This window comes from Agelaius tricolor, unplaced genomic scaffold (genome assembly GCF_023055355.1).
Source record: "Agelaius tricolor isolate 1412-34295 unplaced genomic scaffold, bAgeTri1.0.p SCAF_3, whole genome shotgun sequence".
Classification (NCBI taxonomy): domain Eukaryota; kingdom Metazoa; phylum Chordata; class Aves; order Passeriformes; family Icteridae; genus Agelaius; species Agelaius tricolor.
The window spans coordinates 62,444,028-62,468,692 of NW_027269263.1; the positions used below are offsets into that span (position 1 = coordinate 62,444,028).

General features: G+C 42.9%; 1 protein-coding gene across 1 annotated transcript in view; it reads right to left on the reverse strand.

Moving 5' to 3' along the window:
• The window catches only part of ELAPOR2 (endosome-lysosome associated apoptosis and autophagy regulator family member 2), a 100,994-nt gene that overhangs the window by 31,893 nt on the left and 44,436 nt on the right, over positions 1–24,665 (reverse strand). Inside the window, exons 2-4 of the mRNA XM_071424047.1 lie at positions 17,778–17,898; positions 3,469–3,664; positions 2,230–2,377 (exon numbers count right to left, since the gene is read on the reverse strand). Of these exons, the coding sequence (XP_071280148.1) occupies positions 2,230–2,377; positions 3,469–3,664; positions 17,778–17,898 (465 nt within the window). The remainder of the gene's footprint in view (positions 1–2,229; positions 2,378–3,468; positions 3,665–17,777; positions 17,899–24,665) is intronic.

Sequence of the window (24,665 nt, forward strand, 5' to 3'; positions counted from 1 at the left end):
CTTCTCCTGAGCGTACCAAGATTTAATTCTCTAAAACCCAGAGGTTTCTAAGTCATAGGGGAAGGAGGAGCAGGTGGGCCAAAGTGTTTTCTCTACAGCCAATATGTGCTTTGCCTTTGGCCTGCTGCCAGCTGACCTAGGGATGAGAGTAAAGCTATCAAGGCAGAGGCAACATGCCATGGGGAATCTGTCCTGGCAGGAGTGGGAGGCTGGCTGTCCCTTGCCTGGGTCCAGGGCAGCTCAGGGCATTTCCTTACAGCGGGGTTTGGTGCAGCTCTTTCTTCTTATACCTTTTCAGATGAAAAATATCAAGTCCCTTTGAGGCACAAGATCACATACTCAGCTTTTATTGCACCAGGGAGAAAGGCCACTTCAACATTTTCACACACTTGACCTGGAGTCAAGGATCCTCCTTCAAGTTGCTCGAAATCAAATCTGATATAAGCTATGCAACTCCATATCTTCCAAAGCATCTCTACACTCAATTTTCAGCTAAACCAACTGCATTGAGGAAAAAAGGTGTGAAGAAGCACCTGTATAGAAGGTAGATCCTTAATTATCTTGTGCAACCCGAGCTACAGAACCCTTTTGTCTTGGTTCCCAGCTACAAAGAGGAGGTAAGAATATATAGCCTCTTCTCAGCATATGTAAAGGGCTTCAATATGTAAATAGAGCCAAAGAAGGGCAGATAAAACATCTCACCATTTCCCAGCAACCTGCCACTGAAATGCCACTGTCCAGAGCTAAAGTGTCATTGTTACATATATTTAAGCACAAATGCATGCTGGAGGGAAAAAAATTACTTTTACAGAAGAATTAAATATGGTTTCTCTGAAATACTGAGGCTGACTAGGAATTTATGGGCATTTCTATAAAGGGCTGCAGCACTCATTGCTTCTTGAAGAGGGGATGATAAATTCAGAGAAGGCGAATGAGTGGGATATGGACAAAAGCAATAATCAAGAAGCCATTTTCAAAGCCAGTGCTCACAGAAACAATATATTTGCAGATCTGCCAGTCAGTCAAGCAACTGGAGCTGGGATTCATAATCCTGGCACACTCACCTGACAGCAGAAAGCATAGTTGCTGCTTTCTTCCCATGAAGAAAGCAGGGTAGTCTAATACAAAACAAAATAGCTAAATAACATTGCCTGCATGGTCTGTTACCCAAGCACAGCAGCAATCTGTCACACTGATGTAGCAGCATGAAGGTGCCTCCAACAGGTAATTTTTGTCCTCCTTTCCCAGCCTACTAAGGATAAGATACTTGGCACTTTTTCCCAAACTTCAATCAATATTAACCAACACCAGCTAAGAGTTCTCCCTCCTGTGAGGTGCCATGAGCTGTGTTTTTCTGATGAAAAAGAGTTTGTCAAACAGGTAAAGGGGCAGTAAGAGAGGAGACTGAAAGTTTCCAGTCATCTGCCTCTCTGAGTCACCCTCCCATCACATTTTTTTCTGTCCCAAATGGCAGGTACAACATGACAAGGACAGTGGAACCTTCCAAAGCACCTCAGTAATGTGAGGCATTTACACCCCACTGCAAATCCTGGTGCTGGGAGCCCTCCAGCTCACTGGGCAGCAGCCATTCCATCCAGGTGGGCAGAGAAGGGCTGCCTTTCCCATTCTGCTCACTGCTGACCAGACACTTTCAGCAATTTGAGAACACCATGGTGCAAGCCCAGCCAGGCTGTTCCCATGTCAGAGCTAATGATCCCCAGCCCTCCCTCGTCACAGCACAGACACATCCTCAGAGACTAATTCCTACTGAAAGTCACCTGAATTTCTCCTGCTTTTCTTTTCATCTTAATTACTAAATTACTAGGACACAAACTGACCTAAAAACAAAGGTTTCCACATAGTACTACCTTGGAAGAAGTCTTTTTAAATGTCAAGTCCCTTCAAAGACATCTCCAATCAGACACCTCTAAATAGGAGCATCTACCACCAACACCTGTCTTGCAAAATGCTGGACTAACTGGGGCAGTCATGATCCCTAATGGCAAAATCCCAGTGCATAGCAGACAGAATCAGTTCAGACTGAGTTCTGAAGATTAAATAAATGCCACAAGACACTACAAGTGACAGAAAGAGAAGAATAATTATTTATGTTGTTCAGCAATAACAAGTTCTGGGCATGCAGGGAACTTAAAAGGGGGAAAGCTGCTGCTAATGATCGGGGTAAATTCTTACAAAATAAGGTTGGATTCACCATTTTAAAGGCCTTACAAAAAATTCAAAGAAGATGTTGTTGTCAATATACTGATACTCAAAGAAGACAGAGCCAGATTTCTTCAGGTGCACAGCGTAGATGAGAGAAACGGTACAGTCATCCCTGTTTGACTCGATGTAATTCCCTCGGGGTGTCCATGAAGAGCTGGTGGACATAAACAAAACAAGCCTCAACTGAGATCACAGATACTGAGGAGACTTTTTGTACACTACTACACAACAACATGTTACATAATAAGGACCCAGAATCCCAAAACAGCTAACTGCTGTGAATTTTTAAATTTATGACAGGATCTCCATTTATTTTTTCAGATACAGTAAATATAATAATTTTATTTTATATCTTTATATATAATTTTATATAATTTTATATAATTTTATATAATATATCTATTTATTTTATATATAAAAATATACTTATATATAAATTATATATAAATTATTTCTATATAATTAATATATAAAGTTATTATTATTAATAATCAATATCTAAAAATCAATATATAAATTTTATAAATATTTATATTAAAATTGTATATACATATGTAAAATATTATTAATTTATATGATTAATATAAATAATAAATCTTTATAATAGTATAAATAATAAACTAATAATAAACAATATAAATTGTTTATATATAAAAATTATTTTATATGTTTATATATAGTATAAATTTATATATTTATATATATTTTTTTATATATTTATATATAGTATACAATAATATATAACAATATATAATACTTTTATTTTATATCTTTATATATATTTTATATGTTACATGAATAATATAAAACATAATACTTTCCATTGAAACTGTGCATGGGAAAGGATATGGTATGAAAAATTTAGGACTCAGCCTATATAAGAAAGGTTTATAATCCACAGGTTCAATATACCTTCAATTACTCTCAGAAACAGCCTTCTGCAATCTCCACAGGTCTCTAAATAGGCTATAAAGGACCTTTTAGCCACATTCACTATACCATGACCCAAATAAGAGCAGCTTCAGGCTGGCCTTAAACTCAGTGGCTGCTGATGAGCCCAAGGAGACCAAGCTGACAGCAAAGAGATGGGGCTACAGATTTCACCTCCCAGCCACCCTTGTTTGCCATTAGCAGGGCTGGCTGCTCTCTGCAGAGCTTAGGTGAGTCATTAAGCAGCTTTGTGCTGCTGAGCTGTCTCAGGTTTGCCCCCAGCTGCCCAGGCCAGGTGCAAGCAGAGCTCCTCACTTGTTGCAGCTGTCGGCTTTGCTCTCGGAGGAGCCGAGCGCCGTGTCCATGAAAGTCGCCACGTTGGAGAATCCTGCTGGCAGCTCATCCCACTCGTCAAACTTGATCCCACTGCCCAGTGAGTAGGTCCCCTCTGCACATTTGCTGCACACCTGGTTCTTCATCTCCAGGTACTCACCAGAGGCACAGGAGAAAGCTGGGGAGACAATAATTTACAATATAGGAATGAATTCACCAATCCTTATTAATTTCCTTTTTTTTTCCCCGCCACTTAATTAATTAAGATTGAACGGCCACTAAAGGGAACCAAACAGAATGTCCCAGTCCCAGGAACACAACAGCAGAACTACCAACATCACCAGCAAAACTGAGATGTTCACCTGGGTTTGCACTGGAGTGGCAGCACTGAAATGAAACCCCAGTGACAGCTCCTGATTGCAGCTCGCCTCCATTGGCAAAAGAAGATTTTTAGAAACAAAATCTCTATTGACAGATTGTGTCAAAAAGCAATTTGTGAAAATGAGTATTTATAATAGAGTTCTCCTCGCCCTTGTTCGCCCAAGTGTTGCACTTTGAACTCAATTAAAACCACCAGTACTTGAGAGCCAGAACAGACATGTCTCACTCACCTAAGCTAAGAAGGGCACACAGCAGCAGGCTGACAGTCATATAACACTACAAACCTTGGCTGAGGGTGGCAGACCTAATCCAAAGGCCTCTCTGTGTTTCTCCTCACATGAACTACCTACAAAGCCTCAAACATCTTGCCTGATAGACCATGTGGTCTTGGAAAAGGTCACCCACAGGGTTGTGACTAGAAGATGAGGATCTTTGATTAGGGTGACATTAACATGCTGAGAAAATAACCACTGGTTGTCAGCACAGCGAAGACATTATTCAAAATCTGTGTAATTAAGGGAAGTACAATTAGGAGGTATATTCACAAAGTGCTTTTTTTTTTCTGATGTCTCTAAAATTATTTCCTCCAAACAGCTGTATGCTGCTTGTCCCCCTGTCACATCTCTGCCTGTTAAGGGAAGGTTATTCCCATTCTGAAAGAGACACCTGGGCAGTAGCTGAAGTCCTGCATGCCCACAGAGCCCCATGCCTGTGTCAGGAATCATAATTCCTGCCTGGACACTCATTTCAATGGCAGGCCATCCCACTTTCCCTCAGTACTATGCTGCATCCTGTCCTCTTTGAGACTGAACATCTGGATGGAAAACAAACGAGCACTTTCTGCAGCCCATAGTACTTCCTACAATGTTTGCAGATTTTTTAACTACGCCAGTCAAGCCAAAGCAGGATCCAGAGCAATGCACACAACTCACATCCCAAGAAATGATGGGATTTTCTTCTGTTTCACACATGCCACATTGCACAGTGACAGATCTTTCATACACTCTCTTTGACAGACAAAAACTCATTAGCCTGAGAAACTGCAGGATGAGACCAGACTGGCAGCCAAAGTGGTGAAACTGGCCCAAAACAATGACGTCGGCTGAAGTCCCAGAAAATGTGGTTCCACAGATGTGCCAGTGTTTATCTAAGCTGCAGAAAAACTTGCTTTATTGTAAGCACTTTGATTAACTCATGGCTGCATAAGATGAATCTCCATCTGAATCCAACTAACAGTTCTGGCTCCCATTTCTGTCCCAGTACCAGCAGGATTTCTTTCTGTAATTGTCCTTTGTGCATGGCGCTGGAAAGCAGATTAAAGGTCTATTTTGATGGAGTGGTCTGCCAAAGGGTCATTTTTCCTTCTTGGTCCTATCAGCATACTCTGAATTTGAGACAGATTTCTAACCCTGTTGCTCACTGGTGATGGACCAAGAAGGAAAGTGGGCAGGATCCAGGCAGAGATGGGTGTGGGGTGGGAATAAAAAAGGAAATCCTGCCATGATGGATTTCTGTGAAAGACTGACAGACAGACAGAAAATCCACCCTCAGTGAGGGCCAGTGACACACAAGGTAGAGCTAACACCCCATCTGACTGACTGTGTGACCTCAGCTCAAGCCACAGGATCTCCCTGCACCTGGGGTGGGAAACAGCTTCCTTCAGAGATTTGGGCAAAAGCAGTAAACACATCCCTGTGTGTCTGAACTGTGACCACACTTTGTACAGCTTTTGCACCTTAAATATCTAAAGACATCCTGACTCACTGCTTTAGCATTATTAATAAATCTTGCTTTATTTTTTCCTTTTGAAGGGTGCAGAGAGAAGCTATCAGGAAGGGAAGCAGAAAAGTAAGCTCTCTCGTGACATCTTTGAATTCTTTAACAGTTTCTGTTTCAACAGTTGAAACAGAAACTGTTGAAACTGTTTCTTTTTTAAAGAAAGCTAAATATCAAGAAATTGAGTGTGTTGCTTAACCATTCCAGAACCATGAAATTCAACTAAGGAGTCAAGAACCGTGAGCAATTCACTGCTATAATGAAGATGCTGAGAGCAGCAGAGCCTCCTCTTCCATCACAGTGAGGCTGAGCAGAGATTTTTACTTTAGGTGAACTAATATATTTTAACCCCTTGCAAACTGATCATTTGACAGAAATAAAAGAGTACAAGAGATCAGGCCAGCTGCTGTGCAAGACACATCACACATCTCTCACCTTCCAGAAAATAGGTGAGCCTTTATTTTATTTTGGTGGGCAATTAGCTTCTTTCCTTATAAGAATTGTATTTAAAAGGCAGCAGCATTTCCCATCAAAACACATTCCCCTGCAAGCAAACTGGCTCTGAGCATGCCAGCTGCTTGCCAGGTTCAATTTGGGACTGGATGTGGCTAATGGCAACATGAAGCACTTTCAACATTGGAACAGATGCAACATTTGGTCTCGTTCCAGCTGGAGAAGGGTGGGGAGGAAATCCAGTGTGTGGTGAGCATGAAGATGGTCTCCTCTCCTAGAGTCCCACAGCTTGGTCTCTCATCAAGGGGGAGACCAAAAACAGGGCAAACTTCCTTTAGTCTAAATTGCATCAGTTCAAGAGTTCATCCCAGCTGGAGACAGGGAGATCAGTCATTTGTGGAGGGACAGAGCACAGACAGATGATCCATCCAAAGGGCCTTCCCAGGAACTTCTCCTTCCTCGTGGCTGCTCCAATCACTAAGACATAGCTGAGCACAGATGCAGCAGTTCCCAGCAGCCACAGAAACAGCTGGAATTACTGCAGCTGTGTTTGTGAGGGTGACACACACACAAGATGCTGCCAACAAGAAGGGCTGCATCACAATTTAGGAAGTTAAAGAGTGATGCAAAGTTTTGGGAACACAAATTCTGTATTTTAAGTGTGTGCTCTGATTTGTCCTCCACTAAACCCTCCCTCTTCAGAATCCAGAGGAAAAATTATTCTTCCACATTAGAGGAAGATTCTGTGAACACCCCTGACTCCAGAGTCCATTTGTTTAGGCATTTGATTTAATTTTCAGAGAAACCATCTCTACTGAATAACTGGACATCACTATTTTCTGTCCCTCTCTAACTGCAAACTTTACTATTATACCTCTCAAATATCAGTTTGGGTGTTACACACCAACTTACACAGAGCAATGCACATTGTGAAGACTAAATGTGATCTTGCTTTCTGTGAAGAAAACTGTGAAATGCATGAAAATATTTCATTATTTGCCCCATCATGGGCATTTTAAAATTGGGAGAACATTTCCAGAGGCAGTTAGGAACAGCATGACACACTGTGGTTCTGGGTACACTGCTGCCTTTGGAGCTGATACAATTATTGGTGATTTGAAGCTGTAGCTTTCCTAAATAACTACAGAAGCGGGAAAAAAAGAAAAGATGTTGTGGTTTGTGCAGGTGACTAGTTTTTCTCACAAAAAGATGTTGTAAACTACAGTTTAAGTAGACATTGCCACAGGCAGCCACACACATTCCTACACACATGCAATAAAGCTGACAGCATATGCACTTAATAAAAAATTGACATGAGATCCAGTGCTAATAGCCACCACTGTACAAGCCTTGTCAAAGAGACCTCATTTCATTCTTTAAAAGGTTTACAAGTCACTTGATGAAGATGATAGAGTGGATGTGGCATTCACATTCTCTGGAAAAATCCCTTTGCCCAGGATTTTTCTCCTGGGAAGCTGAGAAGCCTCAGAGAAAAAGGAAAACAATTCTTATCTCATTTGCTTCTCCTGTGTTGTGCTAACATGTGTTTGGAGATTGTTTACCAACAGGTGGTTGTTTCATTGGATTCTGCTGTGAGCTGTTTTCACTCATTGGCCAATCAGGGCCAAGCTGTGTCAGGGCTCTGGAGAGAGTCAGGAGTTTTCATTACTATTTTTTTAGCCTTCTGTAAGTATCCTTTCTGTATTTAGTATAGTTTAGTATAGCATTCTTTAATAGAATATAGTAAAATAAAGTAATAAATTAGCCTTCTGAGAACATGGAGTCAGATTCATCATTCCTCCCTGCTATGAGGGACCCCACAAATACAATAGAGTGGATGTCATGGATTTAGGGTTCCTAACACAGTTAGCTTAGTTTTGCATGCAACTCAGATGAAGAAAGGTGGGGAACATCTTAAAGGGATTGAGAACTGCCTGAGTAATAGACCTCAGGTGGGGCTGTTAGAAACCATCCTTGAGCAGGGAGGAAGGGGGCAGTTCTGCCTGCCCAGGACTGAGTCTGATGGTTGCCTACATTTTTCTCAATGATCTGCAGGCAAAAAGAAAAGGAATGGTACCAGGATTGGCAGGGGAGAGACTGTTACCAAGCCTGAGCCCACTCAGTGTGCTTTAGCAGAGTCAGAGGTAAAGACAAGCTGCTGAGGGCAAGGAGTGCCAGCCCTGCCTGCAGAGGGCTGAAATGTATCCCAGAGAGCAGCAAGCTGAGGATGACAGCAGACCCACCATTCATCAAGAGCTTCCACTGTCAAGGCATCCAAAAAGTCACTAGTGAGATCTGGATAAATTCAGAAGGTGCAGGTAGAGATATGGAGGATGAAACATGGATTACAGGGAAGAAGATTGTTATAATGCTGCATATAGATGTGACTTGGCATTTTTATGAGGTCAGTACAAAACAAAAGGACTTCAAATGGTTTTAAAATTAGAGGTAATGTCCTCCAGTGAGAGATCTGAAGTGCTTAATCCAGTTAGTTTATCACAAGAAGATTGAAAGTCAACTTGATTAATATATAAGCATCTCCAGGGGGAGAAAACACAAGATCCTGCTGCACTTTTTAATCAAGCAGACAAATGCATAAGAAGAGCTACCTTCTGGAAGCTGAACCCAAACAAACTCAAATTGGAAATAAGGCACAGATTTTTAATAGGAGGAATGACTGACTGTTGGAACAATCTGTCATGGCATGTGATGGACCCTTTGTCTCTCAAGTGTTCCATGCCATAACTGGATACCATATGGAAGAAAAGCTCATGCCAAGTACCCATTATCAGCCCCACCATCAGCCTGGCTGGGTGTATTTCAATGGTCTGTGAGGGTCAGACCAGCAAATCTAATCAAACCCCTCACTCTTAAACTCAGTGAGTCAAGATCAGTGGTGCCCTGCCTCCCTCCTAGGACACACCATGAGGACTGGGGCATCCTGAAGCAGGAGCCCTGCCCACGGTGTAACCACTTCCAAGGAGTGCTTGCAGTCCAACCCTTGGCAGATCTGATTGCACTTTACAATCACTTTGCTGACATGAAAACAACTCCCCAGAGGGCAAAACAGACCATAAACAAGCTTGTCTCATTTGCCCTTTGACTCCAGGGTCACATTCTGTCTTTTAGTACTGCGGTGGCCCTCCTGGTGATTTTGGTGGACTAGGATCAATATTAGTTGGCAAACATCTCTTCTATTAAGTGACCATAACATTCTCACATTGCTTAACTCTCTGAAGCTGAGGATCAGGACAGGATTATCATGAACAAAGATTGACAAACAGAGTAGATCCTCACATGTATTTGGCTATTCAGCTTTCCTGAGCTCTGAAACTTTCCTCTGGAGTGTTTTCTCATGTCAAGTATCTTTCAGATTCTGCCACACTGTGAGAGGGATCAGAATATTTAAGATTTCACCAGAAGATTAACCAAAGCTGTCTCAATACCCTACATCCTCCACCACCAAACTATAATGTAATTATATGCTTTCCTCCCTTATGCAGCCCTGGCCTCTAAGTCTTCCCTCTTTCCCCATCCAGTTTCCAATCCCATTTGGACCCACTACTTCTACCTCCACCACTCTTCTCAGCAGACTTTTACCTCCAGACATTTCTTATTTAAAACTAAAACTAAACTATCTCAGGTCTTCTGTTTATTCTGTTGCCACTGAACATGTGCACAGTCATGTGTTTTCTTCTGTGTCTCCCTGGCTCTCAATAATTAGGATTAAAAAAAAAAGACACAGGACTGGATTTTACCAGGTTGTACAACATCAGAAAGGGATAGCAATTGAGCAGTTCTACACAAATCAATGAAAATACAAAGCAAAGATAATCTCAAACACTGGTTTTCCATCTCTCCCCTCTCCATTCCTGTGTTGTTCATCCAAAGCCCCACGATCTGGGATTCAGGTGATGTGCTGCCATCTCTTGCAGGCAGAGTCAGGCCTGAACTGTCTCAGCCTCCCATGGGCAAAGGTGGAAATGTGAGGTTGGCAGCATCAGGCAGCTGTGTCCCAGAACAGCTGCTGTTTTCAGCAGACACATGCCACAAGCCTGGAGGGGAAGATGTGGCCAAGGACAAGCACATGGAGGTTTTTCAGTGATACCCTGGGGCCTCGGGGTCCACACAACATGGAACCAAGGATCAACCCAAACACAGGATGAGGAGGGAAAAAAAGAGGAAGACAAAGGATGAGAGGAAATCATTGCTTTATTATTAATGTTTCCTATAATCTTGCCAGCTTCAGAATGTCTTCTGTGAATAATTTATACAAGGCTTCTCCAATAGACTGTGAATAATTGATGTTCGTTTTCTTCAGTCATTTTTTCCCAATGTGTTACCAGGAACTAGACTGAATCTTAATTAAAAAAAAAAAAAGTCTGTCTAGGCTGTTTAGTGTTGAAATGTGATCATACTGAAACCTGATACAACTTGGGGAAGAGTACCTTCTGTGGAATACCTTTGCATTTCATAGGAATACATAAGTTTTCCTTTTATCCAAAAAATAATGAAATACAGCAAAGCTTTTTTCAGTTCACCTCTTTTCCCCAGCTGGCCTGGCACATAGGACACTTTATTATCACTTTGTTGCATCACTTGGACACTGAGAGGTGTGGGTTTGGAATGGAAATAATCAATTCACAGCCGTGTGGTGTAGAGAGCAGGAATGCAGCGATCACCAAGAGGTTAGGAAGCACATTTCCTACCAGGGTTTGAACAGCCATCCCAGTGGAGATGGCAGGAAACAGATCTGGAGGTGAGTGAGCAGCTCTCCAGCCCCTACTGACTCCATCAGGCATATTTTGATTGCTCATCAACCAAAGTGGTTCTAGTGCCATTTGATGTTCTCTGCACAAACACACAGTTCTTGCCTCTCATCCCTCTACCAAGCCATAACAAATCTCAAGGTCTTGCCAGCTGCTTTCCTCTTGAAAGAGAAATTAGCGATTCAGAGGAATTTCTTTTTAACTTTTTTAATTACATAGTGTACACAACCAAGGTGAAGAATTCATCAAAAGACTCCAAGGCCAACCTTTCTCCTCATAAACTCAGTACACACATCAACATGCAGTTCCCAGTAACTCTTCCCCAGAGAAGAGAATTAAATTCTGAGGGCTCAGTGCAAACTTTTCAGCTTTTTAAACTATTTACCTATTTTGTTTTGAATCTCTGCTTCAAAAAGCCAACAATGTGACTCATTCTGCAAAGACAGAGTCTTGCTCATGCACAAAGTAAAAATTCTGGAAAAAATACTTGTAAAACTGGGGAGATACCAGTAAAACATGGAAATGCCATGAAGTCTAGCCTCAAGCTTCAGCCCAGGTGAGAAACCTAATAGCATCAGTAAGACTCACAAACCTGACTGGAGTCAGGAACACAAATTAGCAGGGATCCTCAAAGAGGAACAGGAATAATCATCTGCTCAAGTGCTTTGCTAAATCACAGCCTTTCAGTAGCAACTCCCAAACTGTGCTGGGCACACCCCTGCTAGCTGAACAGCTTTGCTCCATGGCAGCCCTGCATTAATATGTGTGTGCACACAGTATTTGCAGATGCCCACTGACTTCAGGGGAGTTAGAAGCAGGCCCAGTTCTTACCTGGGATATCCAACTTAACCAAAGACTGAGAGAACAGCAAACTCAAAGCCTTCATTTAAGTTTTCTGTTCTGAAAGAAAAATGCTAAAACTCCTGCTGTTCACTTAAATTGCCCTAAAGTGTTATAAAGTGTACAGCCTTAAAAAGGTCATTTTGCCTAATTGAGTCTGCAATTAGCAGGAAGATCCGTATCTCCTCCTGTGGTATCCTGGGAGCAGATTACACAAGTTAGAATACACTCAACAAACACAGCTCAGTAGCAACAAATCAGGTCACATTCTGCTCTCAGACTCTAGTAAAGCCCATTGTAATTGAGGACAGTCTATTTTCTGAAGTTGCTGGAGCTTTTCACATTTCTCATTTGGTACAGGCTCACACGACTCTCTTCAAAACTGAAGCACATTTCTGATTTCAAAGAAGTTGCTCCCACCTTAGTGGCACCAGGTGAAGGTACACTTTGCTAAGCAGAGCCACAGAATCATTAAGGTTGGAAAAGACCTAAAAGCATCTAGAAAAAAAGATATAAAAGCATCAAGTCCAACCATTAACCCAACACTTCCAACTCCACCAATAAACCATGTCCCCAGGTGCCACATCTACATGGTTTTTTAACACTTGCAAGGATGGTGATTCCACCACCTCCCTGGGCATCCTGTTCCAATAATATGATCAAATTCTTCTATATTATAAACTTTTTTTTTTTATCTCTTTTCTTAAGAAATCTTCCTGATTACAACTGGCATTTTGATGCTGACTATAATAATGACCCTATCAGCTCTTGAACACAGCAAATCCAACTCCTTTAAAAATGCTCTATTATTTTCACTATAATTTCTTTATTATGCTCACAGCACTACAAAATGAGCAGACATTTATGAGATGAGGTACAACCTATTCTTGCCTAGGATGGCAAAAACGAACTAATATTCTGTGGAATAAGAGAGAATCCTTAATACCATATTAACATGGTATTAGCTCAAAATGTGAACCCTTTAAGTTCTTTTTTGGCAAAAATTCTGCTCAGAGATGAGAATATCAGTGCAGCTTGGCACATCCTATAAAGGGAGGGAAGTGGCGGAAGGAAGGAAGGAAGTGGCGGAAGGGAGGGAGGGAGGGAGGGAGGGAGGGAGGGAGGAAGGAAGGAAGGAAGGAAGGAAGGAAGGAAGGAAGGAAGGAAGGAAGGAAGGAAGGAAGGAAGGAAGGAAGGAAGGAAGGAAGGAAGGAAGGAAGGAAGGAAGGAAGGAAGGAAGGAAGGAAGGAAGGAAGGAAGGAAGGAAGGAAGGAAGGAAGGAAGGAAGGAAGGAAGGAAGGAAGGAAGGAAGGAAGGAAGGAATTCGGACTCTACAGTGTAAAACATGCAGCATATGGTCAGGCTGGCAGAAGAGCCTGATGGTGGCCACAAAAACAGACTGCAGCGCAGTGTCAGCAGGAGCACCATGCCAAGTGCTGTTCCCACTGCCAAATCTCAAAAAGTCCCCATTAAACACTGCCTACAGCCCCACAACAAAGCAATGGGCTCCCAGAGATCCCAGCCATCAAGGTGTGCAGGAAAGGGCTTAGCCCTAAAGGAAGCTGCTCCCGGGGACTGCTATCAATATTTTCCATTTAAAAAGCCAAGCAACTGCCCTGATGGCAGTGATCCTTATCAGCTAAACTCCCTTCCTGCTATCAGACTCATGAAGGGATCAGAGGGAGATCTGTGGTAATTAAAAATGAAGGAGATCAAATTAGTAAAGCACATTCCCAACTGTCAGGAGTGATTCAGATGTCTGGATTCTGCTGAAGGAGGATCTCTGTCTGCCACTGCCACCTCCCTGTATGTACCCGACCTCCAGAACAGTATTGGGAAGATGCCCAGAGGGGATACCTTAAATGGGAAGCAGAGGAGAGCCAGAATAGCTCTAGGAGTAATAAATATTACCTTTTCCCTGGCCAAAATCTTTCTGGACTTTTAATGCATCTCTTCACAGGAACCCTTGCAACCATGATGTGGCAGCATCAAAAATGTGACTCAGCTCTGAACAAACAGAAACCTGAGAGAGGTGCCCAAGCAGTCTGGTGTGGCCATGACACAGGTGACACAGGTGTGGCCAGCCCCACAGGGTGATCACTGAGGTACCACACCATGCTGAATGGGAAAACACAGGCTGCAGGGTCTGAAAGTGGTGATGACTGGAGCCCCACAGAGCAGGGAGAACAGAAAAAAATAGGGGGAGTGAAGTACAGAACAGGGCACGTTGCAACTGCAGAGCTGCTACTGCAGCATCCCTCACATATCTGGGTCACTGCATAGCAGGACTTCCTACAGCACCACAAAAATCTCTCATGTGAGCCTCCTCCTTCCTTCCCACCTACATGGGAGAGGTGTGGAGGGCAGGAGTGCAGCAGGAGGGGAAGGTGGATCATTGTGCTGCTCTGTGCTCATGGAAAGGAAAAAGCATTAAAATGCTTCTCCTGGTAACCAGGCCACAAAGCAGTCAAAATATGACAGCCCTGTCTGCTGACGACACTGTCTTCTCTGCAGGTAAGCTGTGCTGATGAAGTTTCTGAAGACTCAAAAATGGGGTAGAATCCTGGCAGGTTTTGGAGCCTACAGCAGTTTCAGGGAATGTTGAGGCTGTGCTCAGCAGGACACAGTCAGCTGTGATTTGCAGGTTACTGTGTGCTTCAAAATGCAGCAGAGCACAGAGACATCCAGCCTATTTTTAAATGGTTTCATCCAAATGAGAAGCAGTAAAACACAACATCCTGAACACAAGCACATCTCAGGACACCGACTGAGCTCTGATGCCACAGTCCAATTGCTCCAGATATGGGAAGCACCTGAACTAACAAATTTTTAGCAATCTCCAGTGTCTTTCCACTCCACTGGAGGCCACAGTCTAGACATATTTACAAAGCAGGAGACATTTAACATATTGTTATGTCATCTTTCAAATTTCTAGTTCAGGCACAATTTAAAGAGAGCGACTGCTGAGCATTTGGAAGAAGGAGAGGTTGGCACGTATTCTCAGGATTCAAAATTAATGACAGCCTGCACATCACTTTCTTTTCAGGGAGCAGTAAAGATCAGTGGCAGATATTCTCAAGGAGCAGCATTTCTGAGTAGAGGGAAACAACTGCAAACATTGTGAAGTCAGCAGTGATGGCAGATGTGCTCCAAAAAAAATCACTTTCTCATACAGATTCCCTCATACCATTGTGTCCACTGAGGGCTCTACCAACCTCAAGGAAACAAAAAAAAAGCCCTAAGAACTCATGCTATTTCACAACTGCAACTGCTATACAAGTGCAATCCTCTCTTAAAAGCAGAGACACAGTTGGCCACAGGATATCTCAGGACTAATGGATGCTGAACACAACTTCTGAAGATAGCAGACCTCTGGAAGGGGGAAACTGGAAGCTGGAAATTGTCCTACCCAGAGTGATTTTACTGTAGGCCCTGATTCTGCAGGTTGAAAGACCAAAGAGAAACCCAAGGGGACTCCAGGATTCTGCCAAATGCCAGAACGAGCCCCAGTTCCTATGTCCTGGCATAGGCTAGGACCTGTGAGATGAAGAAGAATCAGAATTAATTTTTAGAATATCCAGAAAGACTCAGCTCAGAGGATATGGCATAGTTCTGGCATTTCTTCATAGACCTTGGGATAAAATAGCACCATGCCTGAGAGAAGGAAGGCATCTCAAGGAGCCATTAATGTGAGTTGTGTGCAAACCCTGGCCAAGCCTCCAGCACAAATCTCACTCTGCACACAATCCACAAAGAATACGACTTTAGAAGCTTCAGATACAGAACCTTTTGTTTTCCTTAGGCTGCAGAAACTCCTGCTTTTGATGTAAGATGTCCTTGGTACAGCTGCTGCATTGTCAGATGAGACAGAAGCCACCAGCTTAGAGAATGTGACAAGGAGAGATATCCGTCAGCACCTTCAACACAACTCATCATCAACAACAGACCCCACGTGCAAACCCCAGAGATTTGTGGGGCAGTCACTTTTCAAAAGATGCCTCTCCCAGTTTATCCCAACCACTGGAAAATGGACTGTCAGCCAAACTCTACGCTGGTTGAAATATTTTACAGCAAAACCCACTACATTAACCAGGCTGAATGTGAAAGGTGTTCCCTACACATTCCCACGGTGACTGACTGCTGTTGACAGATTCATGTTTTCAGGCTGAAAGACTGGTTGTTCTTTAAGCAAAAGGTGAAAGACTAAGAGATGAGAAAACCTAAAATTACTTTTGCCATCAGAACATAGTCAGACAGCCCCTGCTGCCAGTTAATTTACTACACACAGAAAGAAAAGATAGAACTCCAAGAGCCCAGGGAGATGGGATCTGAGGGGTTCAGTAAAAAAGTCAAATATCTGATTGCTTCTCAAACCAGCTGAATTGCCATGGGATTTAACAGCAGCACTACAAGAAGGAGATGAGTTTTCCAGTGTATTTAACAGAATCCTGTATTTTGGTGTATGATATCAGAGCCCATCTCCTGGGAAAAGTTTTCACCTTGTCTAGCAGGGGCCAGATATTGAAAAGCCAGATTCATCTATTGTTATAAACCAGCTGAATTCTCATTGGAATTGATTTAAGACCAAACACAGACACAAACAATAGAAGATGGAGAAGGAAGAGAACCATTTGTCAAAATCTGTAGCAGAAAGTTGAGGATAGTGTAGTATTGCTGGACTTAAACCATTTATCACAAGATTTAAGAAGAAATAATGTACATCACAAAAAAAAATAGCTATACCTATGTCCTCTAGGGTACACCAAAAGTGGTTGTGTAGCAGAAGAAATAAAACTATCTGCTCCTTTATAGAGAAGGCAGAAAAAAGTGATAGGCTTGAAGTATAACAAGGGAGATTCAACAGCAGAAAAATCTTTAACAGGAGGGAAAATGAAAAGGACTAAATATATGAGCAAATATCTGGAGAGCTTCTGGGCTCTTCATCACAAGAGGTCCCTGAAAACAGCCCAGCCAAATATCAGCCATAAATGACAGTCATTTCTACTACAGCGATTTGGGCTGGAGGGTGAATTATGGGATCACCTGAGGTGTTTCTCAAGTCTGTATTTCTGTAATTGAAAAAGCCCATCCTAAGGATATGCAGAGACTCCACCTTTAAAACCCTGGAAACTAAATCCAAATATCAGGAATGACACATTCTCAAATGATGCTTGCAAGCAGTCAGAAACCTTCCATTGATCAACACTGCTACAGAAAATATTTATGTACCTCACACTGGAACATAGAAAAATGAAAATAAACCTTTAGAGGAGCAGAGTCAGAAGTGAGTAAATCTGACATCTGCTGCAATAGAACTGAAAAGACATAGCCATTGCTCATCCTGTTTGTCAGATACAATAATTTATACCCTCTGGTAGAAATTACTGCTAGGATCTTTTGTGGAGAGAATTGCTGGAGCAAGGAAGTGTGATGGGAAAGAGCATTCAGACTGGGGAGCTGTGAAACAGTGAGGGCTGTGTTTGCAGAGCAGCAGTTTGTTTAAATCCCCCAGATGCAAAAAGTGTTTCAACATTAAAAAAAATGCAGAACCAAGTGATATGAAAACATTCCAAACTGTTAAAAAATAAATGCATAAATAAATAAAATGCAGGAGCTTCATCATGAAAATAATTCAGGCAAATAAGACATTTACCATTCCTTATGCGTTCAGTTTATGAATTAGCTAAATAATGGAAATAATGAGAATGTGGGCACTATATAGCTTGAACAATATATAGCAAATATAGCCTGACCACTGGTGGTCACCATTTTGACTGGAGAGCTGCAGAACTGGAGAGCAGGGCAGCTCAAGACAAGCAACCACAGCTCTTCAGGGGATGCTGTCAGAGATGTGCCCTGTCTGTGAATCAGCAGTAAAGAGTACCTGCAGCAGACAGTGACTTTCATGGAGACACTGCACAGACAATCCCTGCTCCACATCTCCAGCAGACAGAAAGCTGGGCCGGAGGGGAAGGACAACTCAGGGAAACTCAGGACATCAGTGACAGCCCTACAAATGTACATAGCACAAAAAAGCAGTAACAGTCTGTAAAATGAGAAGTCACAACATACTGCATTCCTTCCCTCTCACGGGGTCAGGTAGTCCAGAGCACTCCACGGCCGGGTTGGGGACAGCCACCCTCCACCTGGAGCCACTGCTGTCGCACTCCGTGTACTCGAAGTGGTAATCTGTCTGCAAGCAAGTACAAAGAGGTTCAGTTTCATCATAACATTTGCATATTAAGCTCATTAATCAAGGCTGGGATTAGGAAGCTGGGTTGTAATTAAACCAGAGAGGAAGTGGCTGTTGTGGAACACACAGTGCAGCTTTGATGATTGCCATGTCTCATCCCCGAGCAAGCGCGGATCCTGTCAGGTGCTGTGCGGCACAAATGCTGGGGCAGAAGGTGGGATTTGCAAAAGCACTTGATAGACAGGAGGCAGATTCCACTAGAATGTTTTTCCCCAGTCTCTTAGAGCAGGATTGATGGAAAATTCCTGTCCATCACAGTATCTGATCTACAGCAGCCAAGGAGGCTTCCTCTTTGATCAATGGAGCAAGCCACACTTGAGCACAAGTCATCCCATGATAGGCTGGATGTGTGAAGTGGATGGAATGATTCCTCCTGCAAGAGCCCTTCCCTCTTGGTCAGTTTCAGAGGAATCCCAGGAAAATTAGGGCAGATAACCTCAGCATTGGGATGCCTGAAAACGTCATCCAGAGTCAGCTCTGAGGAGCACCTCAAGGCAGAATTGTGGTGTGAGGGGAGATCAGTCCCCTGGTCTCTGGGGCTGAGATAAGCCCTGGGTACACTCAGTGAAAAAGAGTAAGAAACCTCCTAGCATTAGCTAGGAAAGAATATTAGCTATTTGTCTTATTAATAGTATTGATTCAGATCCCACATAAATTCTAGACTCACATTTAATTACATTTTTATTTTTGTGTTTATAGCTCTGTTTTCAAATTCATAGCCCAGAAGTTTGTGATTAAAATAAACCTCAGCAACATCTCATTTTTCAGTCAGTCTGGGTGGAGCTGGCAGAAATGGTGAATAACCTTCTTCAGAGGGAACAGACCCATGTTCAAATAACACTCCCTGGCAAGCTCCATAAGATGGTTCCATATGGGAAAAGCCACCTCCAGCTCTCTCTGCAGTTAATCAAGGTAAAATATTGGTGTTTGTCCTGGTTCAGGGCAAATTTGAAAAATGTACCAAATTTGGTACATTTTGGTGTATGATATCAGAGCCCATCTCCTGGGAAAAGTTTTCACCTTGTCTAGCAGGGGCCAGATATTGAAAAGCCAGATTCATCTATTGTTATAAACCAGCAGAGGGGACAAGGAGATAGCACATCCTAGGAACACTTCTTTCTCCCCAGTGGCTACAGAGGAAAACTAGCCACTTAATTTGGATGGAGTCTTCTCCATTTCCTATGGGGAACCCCACCTCCAACACTGCACATCCCTTCCTGGCCCATGAAAGCACCACCAAAAAGCATGGTAACAAGGAAAATTTAGCCACAGGCTTGATGTTTGAGAAGCTTTGGGGCAGCCTAGTGTGGTGATCCATAAAGTCTGGTGGGCTCCTTTCAATTTATCTGTCTTCTGCAGGCAAGACTGGCCATGAGCCAAGGAGGGGAGGCCGTGGCTGTGTCTGCAGCCCAAGGCACAGGAGCTTTGGGCTGCAGACACAGAGCTCTTCAACAAGAGCTCTTCAGCTGCTGCAGCTCACTCTGATCGCAGCAATCCCCACCCAAGGGGCAGCAGAAATCTGCCTTCCTGCCATGACTGCAGGCCCTAATTCCACTGCCCAAGGAGGAGCTACTCTGTGCACACAGGGATTATCCTGGGGGCAATCTTCTCCTGTTCCTTTCCTTGCAACTGACATTGTACATGATGGAGCAGAAGAAGGGGGAGCAGGTGGATAAGAGTGGATCCATGCTGGCTCTGATATAGATTGGTTAATTCCTGCAAATATTCAGCTGACTCACATGGAGAAGACTTGCAATGTTGCTGGACTTAAACCATTTATCACAAGACTTAAGAAATAATGTACATCACAAAAAAATAGTTATACCTATGTCCTTCAGGGTACACCAAAAGTGGTTGTGCAGCAGAAGAAATAACACATTCTCAAATGATGCTTGCAAGCAGTCAGAAACCTTCCAGTGATCAACACTGCTACAGAAAACATTTATGTACCTGACACTGGAACACAAGGATATTTTGGGGGCAATCTTCTCCTGTTCTTTTCCTTGCAACTAACATTGTACATGAGAGAGCAGAAGAAAGGGGAGAAGGTGGATAAGAGTGGATCTGTGCTGGCTCTGATATAGATTGGTTAATTCCTGCAAATATTCAGCTGACTCACATGGAGAAGACTTGCAATTCTCCTCATTTACTTGAAGAAAAACAAACAATACTGAGTTTAGTACTTCTCCTACTGTTACCATAGCTCTCCAGAGATATTCAGATGTTAATAAAGTTCTACCTAAACATCATTAAAGCCTTTGCTATTTTGCATCCAGGTGCAAATAATAATCTGATTTCTCTGGAATTAATATTTTCATGGCTGAATAATTATCTTTGTAGTTCAACCAATGGTTTAAAATCCTAACTCGCAGCACAGTGAAAAGGAAAAGTATTTGTCTCAAAAAAACCAAACCCATACTAACACAGGAAATATGATAAAACACACTGCCAACTCTACAAATATACTCAATTATAATATGTATTTTCCCCCCTTCATCTCATTATGCAATCTCTCAGGAATACTTTAAAAAAATATTCCTGAATCATCTCAGTATAAAATCTGCCATAAGGCAAGCAGAATACACAAATGTAATAGATTCATCTCCTAGTTCATATGACATAAGAAAAAATGTATCTATTAAATTAAATATGCAAGACTGGAGTGAAGCAAAGAAAAGGATATTGAAGTGCTCTGACTTACTTTCAGATTCATTTTCTATTTAATATCAGATTTTTAAAAAATTACAGTGAGCAGTTTGGTGTCAACAATCGAGGTTGCTCTCATAGCCACCTTCTCAAAGCATACTTCAGTGACATTGAGCCAGCAATGCAATCCCTCTGCAGCCAAAGCAGGTCCCAAAAATGGGGCAGCTGTGAGAGACACATCCTGCAGTGCAGAAATATCCCCTCTAATGGCTGGATAACTGTCAACTATCAACAGGGAATCAAAATTCAGGACACTAACAAAAATTATAAAGAATAAAAGGCATCTGCTCTCCTTCCATGTTCAGGCAGATAAATTAAGTTTTCATCCCTCCATGGAAAACTCTTCAGCTTTAACCAGTCAGGGGAGGTTCCTGCAGAGATAGACCCAACACATTATTCCCTCTGATCATCCCATTCCTGTGTGTAGCTGTGTCCACAGAGGAGCCACAAGACTAAAAAGGTTTGTAGAGCAGAACAAGAGGTCTGTGTGGTCTCTTTGCATTACTTTTCCCTGTACTATGCTCAAGTCCCTTGTGGATGAGTGGTTGGGGTGGGGTTTTTTGTTTGTTTGTTTTCTAACTGACTTTCAACTCAGCTTTGTGTCTGAAAACACCTCTGTGGACATGGCATTTATCTCATAAATGACTGTTTGAGGACTCTTAAAATTCACTTTTGTCTTTGGGTGCACACACATGCATAGCTCCAAAAATCTCTGCCAGCTACTAATGCTACTCTCTTAAAATCAGAGAACCACAGAATGGTCTAGGTTGGAACATTAAAGATCATCTAGTTCCAACCTTCCTGCAATGAATCTGCAAAAGAAGATTGCCCAGAGAAACTGTGGATACCTCATCCATGGAAGTGTTTGAGGCCAGGCTGGATGGGGCTTTGAGCAGCCTGAATAGTGGAAGATGTCCCTGCCCATGGCACAGGGTTTGGCATGAGATCTTTAAGGTCCCTTCCCAATACAAACCATTCTGTGATTCAATGATTCTATGAAACAAACACTGAGGACCCAGCTGTATCCATCTTTAATAACCAAAATACATTTGTGCTGCCTCACAGGCAGGGCAGCAGCTCACTACTTCAGCTTTAAATTCACCACCCTGGCTCCTCATGGTGGGTGAATGTGACTGCAGGAGCCCCTGGTTCAGCTGCATGATCCAGCACCTCCAACTGCTTCAGCAGCCATGGTGATGTCCTCATCCCCCAGCACAGCCCAGGTCCATCCCTGTGAGCTGGAAGCACAGCTTGGCTGCAGCACCCACAGCTTCCATCACACACAGTGTTTGCAGGAATGCTTACGGGGAATTGCCCTTTAATGCTGCTTACAGAGCTCAGAGCTTCTAATCTGCCTCAGGAATTTGAGCTCCCAAATATAGAAGGCTGACCATGGAGCCACCACAGCACCATGGGACATTTACACCTTTGTTCCTCATGGAAAAATTTGTGTTGGGATTTCCTCACAGAAATTGAGGAAATCGTTGCCATTATGTTGGGATTTCCTTGTGGAATCATAGAATGGCTTCTACTGAAAGGAACATTAAAGATTGCCTACTTCCAACCCCATGACAGAAAAATTTCTTCACCCACCAGGTCTCTGAAGTGAATTTCATGGCAAATCCATTGCCAGATTTTATCTGTTGCCAGCTACTACTCTGGCTTTGCTTTCAATATTTTTCCCACTATCATCCACTCACACAGTATCTTTACATTTGGCCATAGGCCTGTTTTAATTTTAACTGTAATTCTGACTCTGTTTCATTACTTTTCTGCACTTGGCCTTCATCTTCCAAATATGTCACTCCTCCGGTTCAACTATAATTTCCTATATAGAATTTCCTATTTTATTGATCCTAATTCCTAGGATTTCGCAAAACCTGCTTGAATTTCAAACCCAAAGAGGAAGTTTCCATTGCAAAGTGTCTCTCAGGAAAAAATTAACAACATCCCACACAGGGTTAAACTTGGAAAAAATGCAATTGTCTAAATGGAAAATTGATGCTGTTCCAAGAAACCGCTCAGGATCAATGTGTAGTCCTCAGCATTAAATTTCAAATGAAAGGTTAATAGTAACCTGAAAAATGCTACCAAAAATAGGCATCTGCATTTGCTTTACCCTGTGCTGAATTTTGCTTTATTGTTTTTGGAGAATTAGTGAAATCACATCAGCAGTACCATGCAAAGCTGTAATGAGAAACTCTCTGACCTACACATGCTCTCTTTGAAGGACACCCTGCACGAAAAAGAAGCCCTTGTGCATGCACATGACGTCAAAGAGGTGGTGCACTGGTCACAGCCCTGCCAGGGGGAGGAAAACAGGACAGAATGTTTCCAGCACCCTCTGCTCAAAGCCCATCAATATGGGATCGATGGTGTGGGCCTGCCATCCCTGCACCCATTCTGTGAGAGCTCCAGCAGAGATCTCCTGGTTCCCTGGGGCACCCACACCTCCTGCCCTGCAGCCCTTGCCCAGGTCAGCCCACCAGGAGCTGCCTGAGCAACACTTCAGCAAGGTGTGTCCCACCCTGTGTCCCCTGCAGCCCCACTGCCCCCATCTCATACAATTCTTGTCTTTAAGTGGTACCGAGTGTCCCTCTGTGCCCAGATCCCCAGGCCCAGTGCTTGTAATGTTAGATGTTTCCAGACCTCTACATCTGAGCTAGACATGTCAGAAGAGATGAGGTAGTCCTCCACAAGAGTTGACTGACACAGGCCTTTCTAGGGCACAGATCCTCTGTCTTAAAGTAAAAGACTGTTTCAGGGCATTTCTGAAACTCTACAAGTGTTGTTTTCATCTCCACTGACTGAAGAGCTTTCTTCCAGACAACCCCCATAGCAATGAGCTTTCTCCATGACAAAGAGCAACACCTCTTCAGTGCCCTTCCTATTTTTCTGCACCAATTTCTTCATTCCTGCCTTTCACATAGATGGGAGATGCCTTGCACTCCTTCCACTTAATTGGAAATGATGAGCAGAGAAGGCACAAGCCCTTACAACCAGTTCCCAATGCACTGAACCCTCAGTCTGGGCAGAAAGCACTGGAGGAAGCCCAGGAACAAAGAGCATTTGCCATATCTGTTATGAAACACAATAGCAAAAAGCTCCTGCAATTTAACATCTTGCTCTACTCCTGCTGTTTTCCAACCGCAGACATCACTGAGTCAAATAAAGAACAAAACAAACGAAGAGAAGAGGAGAAGAGAAGAGAAGAGAAGAGAAGAGAAGAGAAGAGAAGAGAAGAGAAGAGAAGAGAAGAGAAGAGAAGATTCTTCTATGTTACCTGGCCAATATCACCAACCAAAACCTCTCAAGAGGTTGTTACTCCTTCCCTGAACGTGGACTTCTTGTTCCACTGATACTTTTGCTTAACCCAATTAACTGCACACAATGCTATTAAAAGATACTGCTTGCCAAAAGGGGCATCCATAATCTTTACAGACCTCTGTGCTGTCTATATTTACATGTACAATAGGGATTAGTTGGGTATTTATTTAAAAAAGAAACCTCAACCCTCCTCACAAATAAAAGCCTCTTTTAAGGAAAGAATGGCTACAGGCGGAGATAAGAAGGGAACCAAACCTCACTGAGCACTGCTGTGATTCCCCCAGACTAATCTCAATGAAAATGAGTCGACATTTTCACTTCCCTGCTACACCAAGAAATGTCACCCCAAAAGACAGCAGATGCAGAGACGTGGCATTCTCCCTGTGTGGCTGTTTCCCAAGTCTGGCATCCATAGCATTAGCACACTCAGGGATGATGCTTTCAACACTCTGAGACTACTCCAGAGCTTTCAAGGGCTGCTTATCAGTCACTTCCAACTCAGGCCTTGAAAAGGAGAAGCAAGTTCCCATTTCTTGTTAGTTTTGAGTTTCTAGCCCTTCCTCCTCTTTTACCATGCTCATTATTTGGAACTCTATCCCAAATACCCCTGCTGCCCCTCTGTGCTCCTATCACCCAGCTCATGAGGAAGCAACAGACCCCTGAGCCAGAAGGGC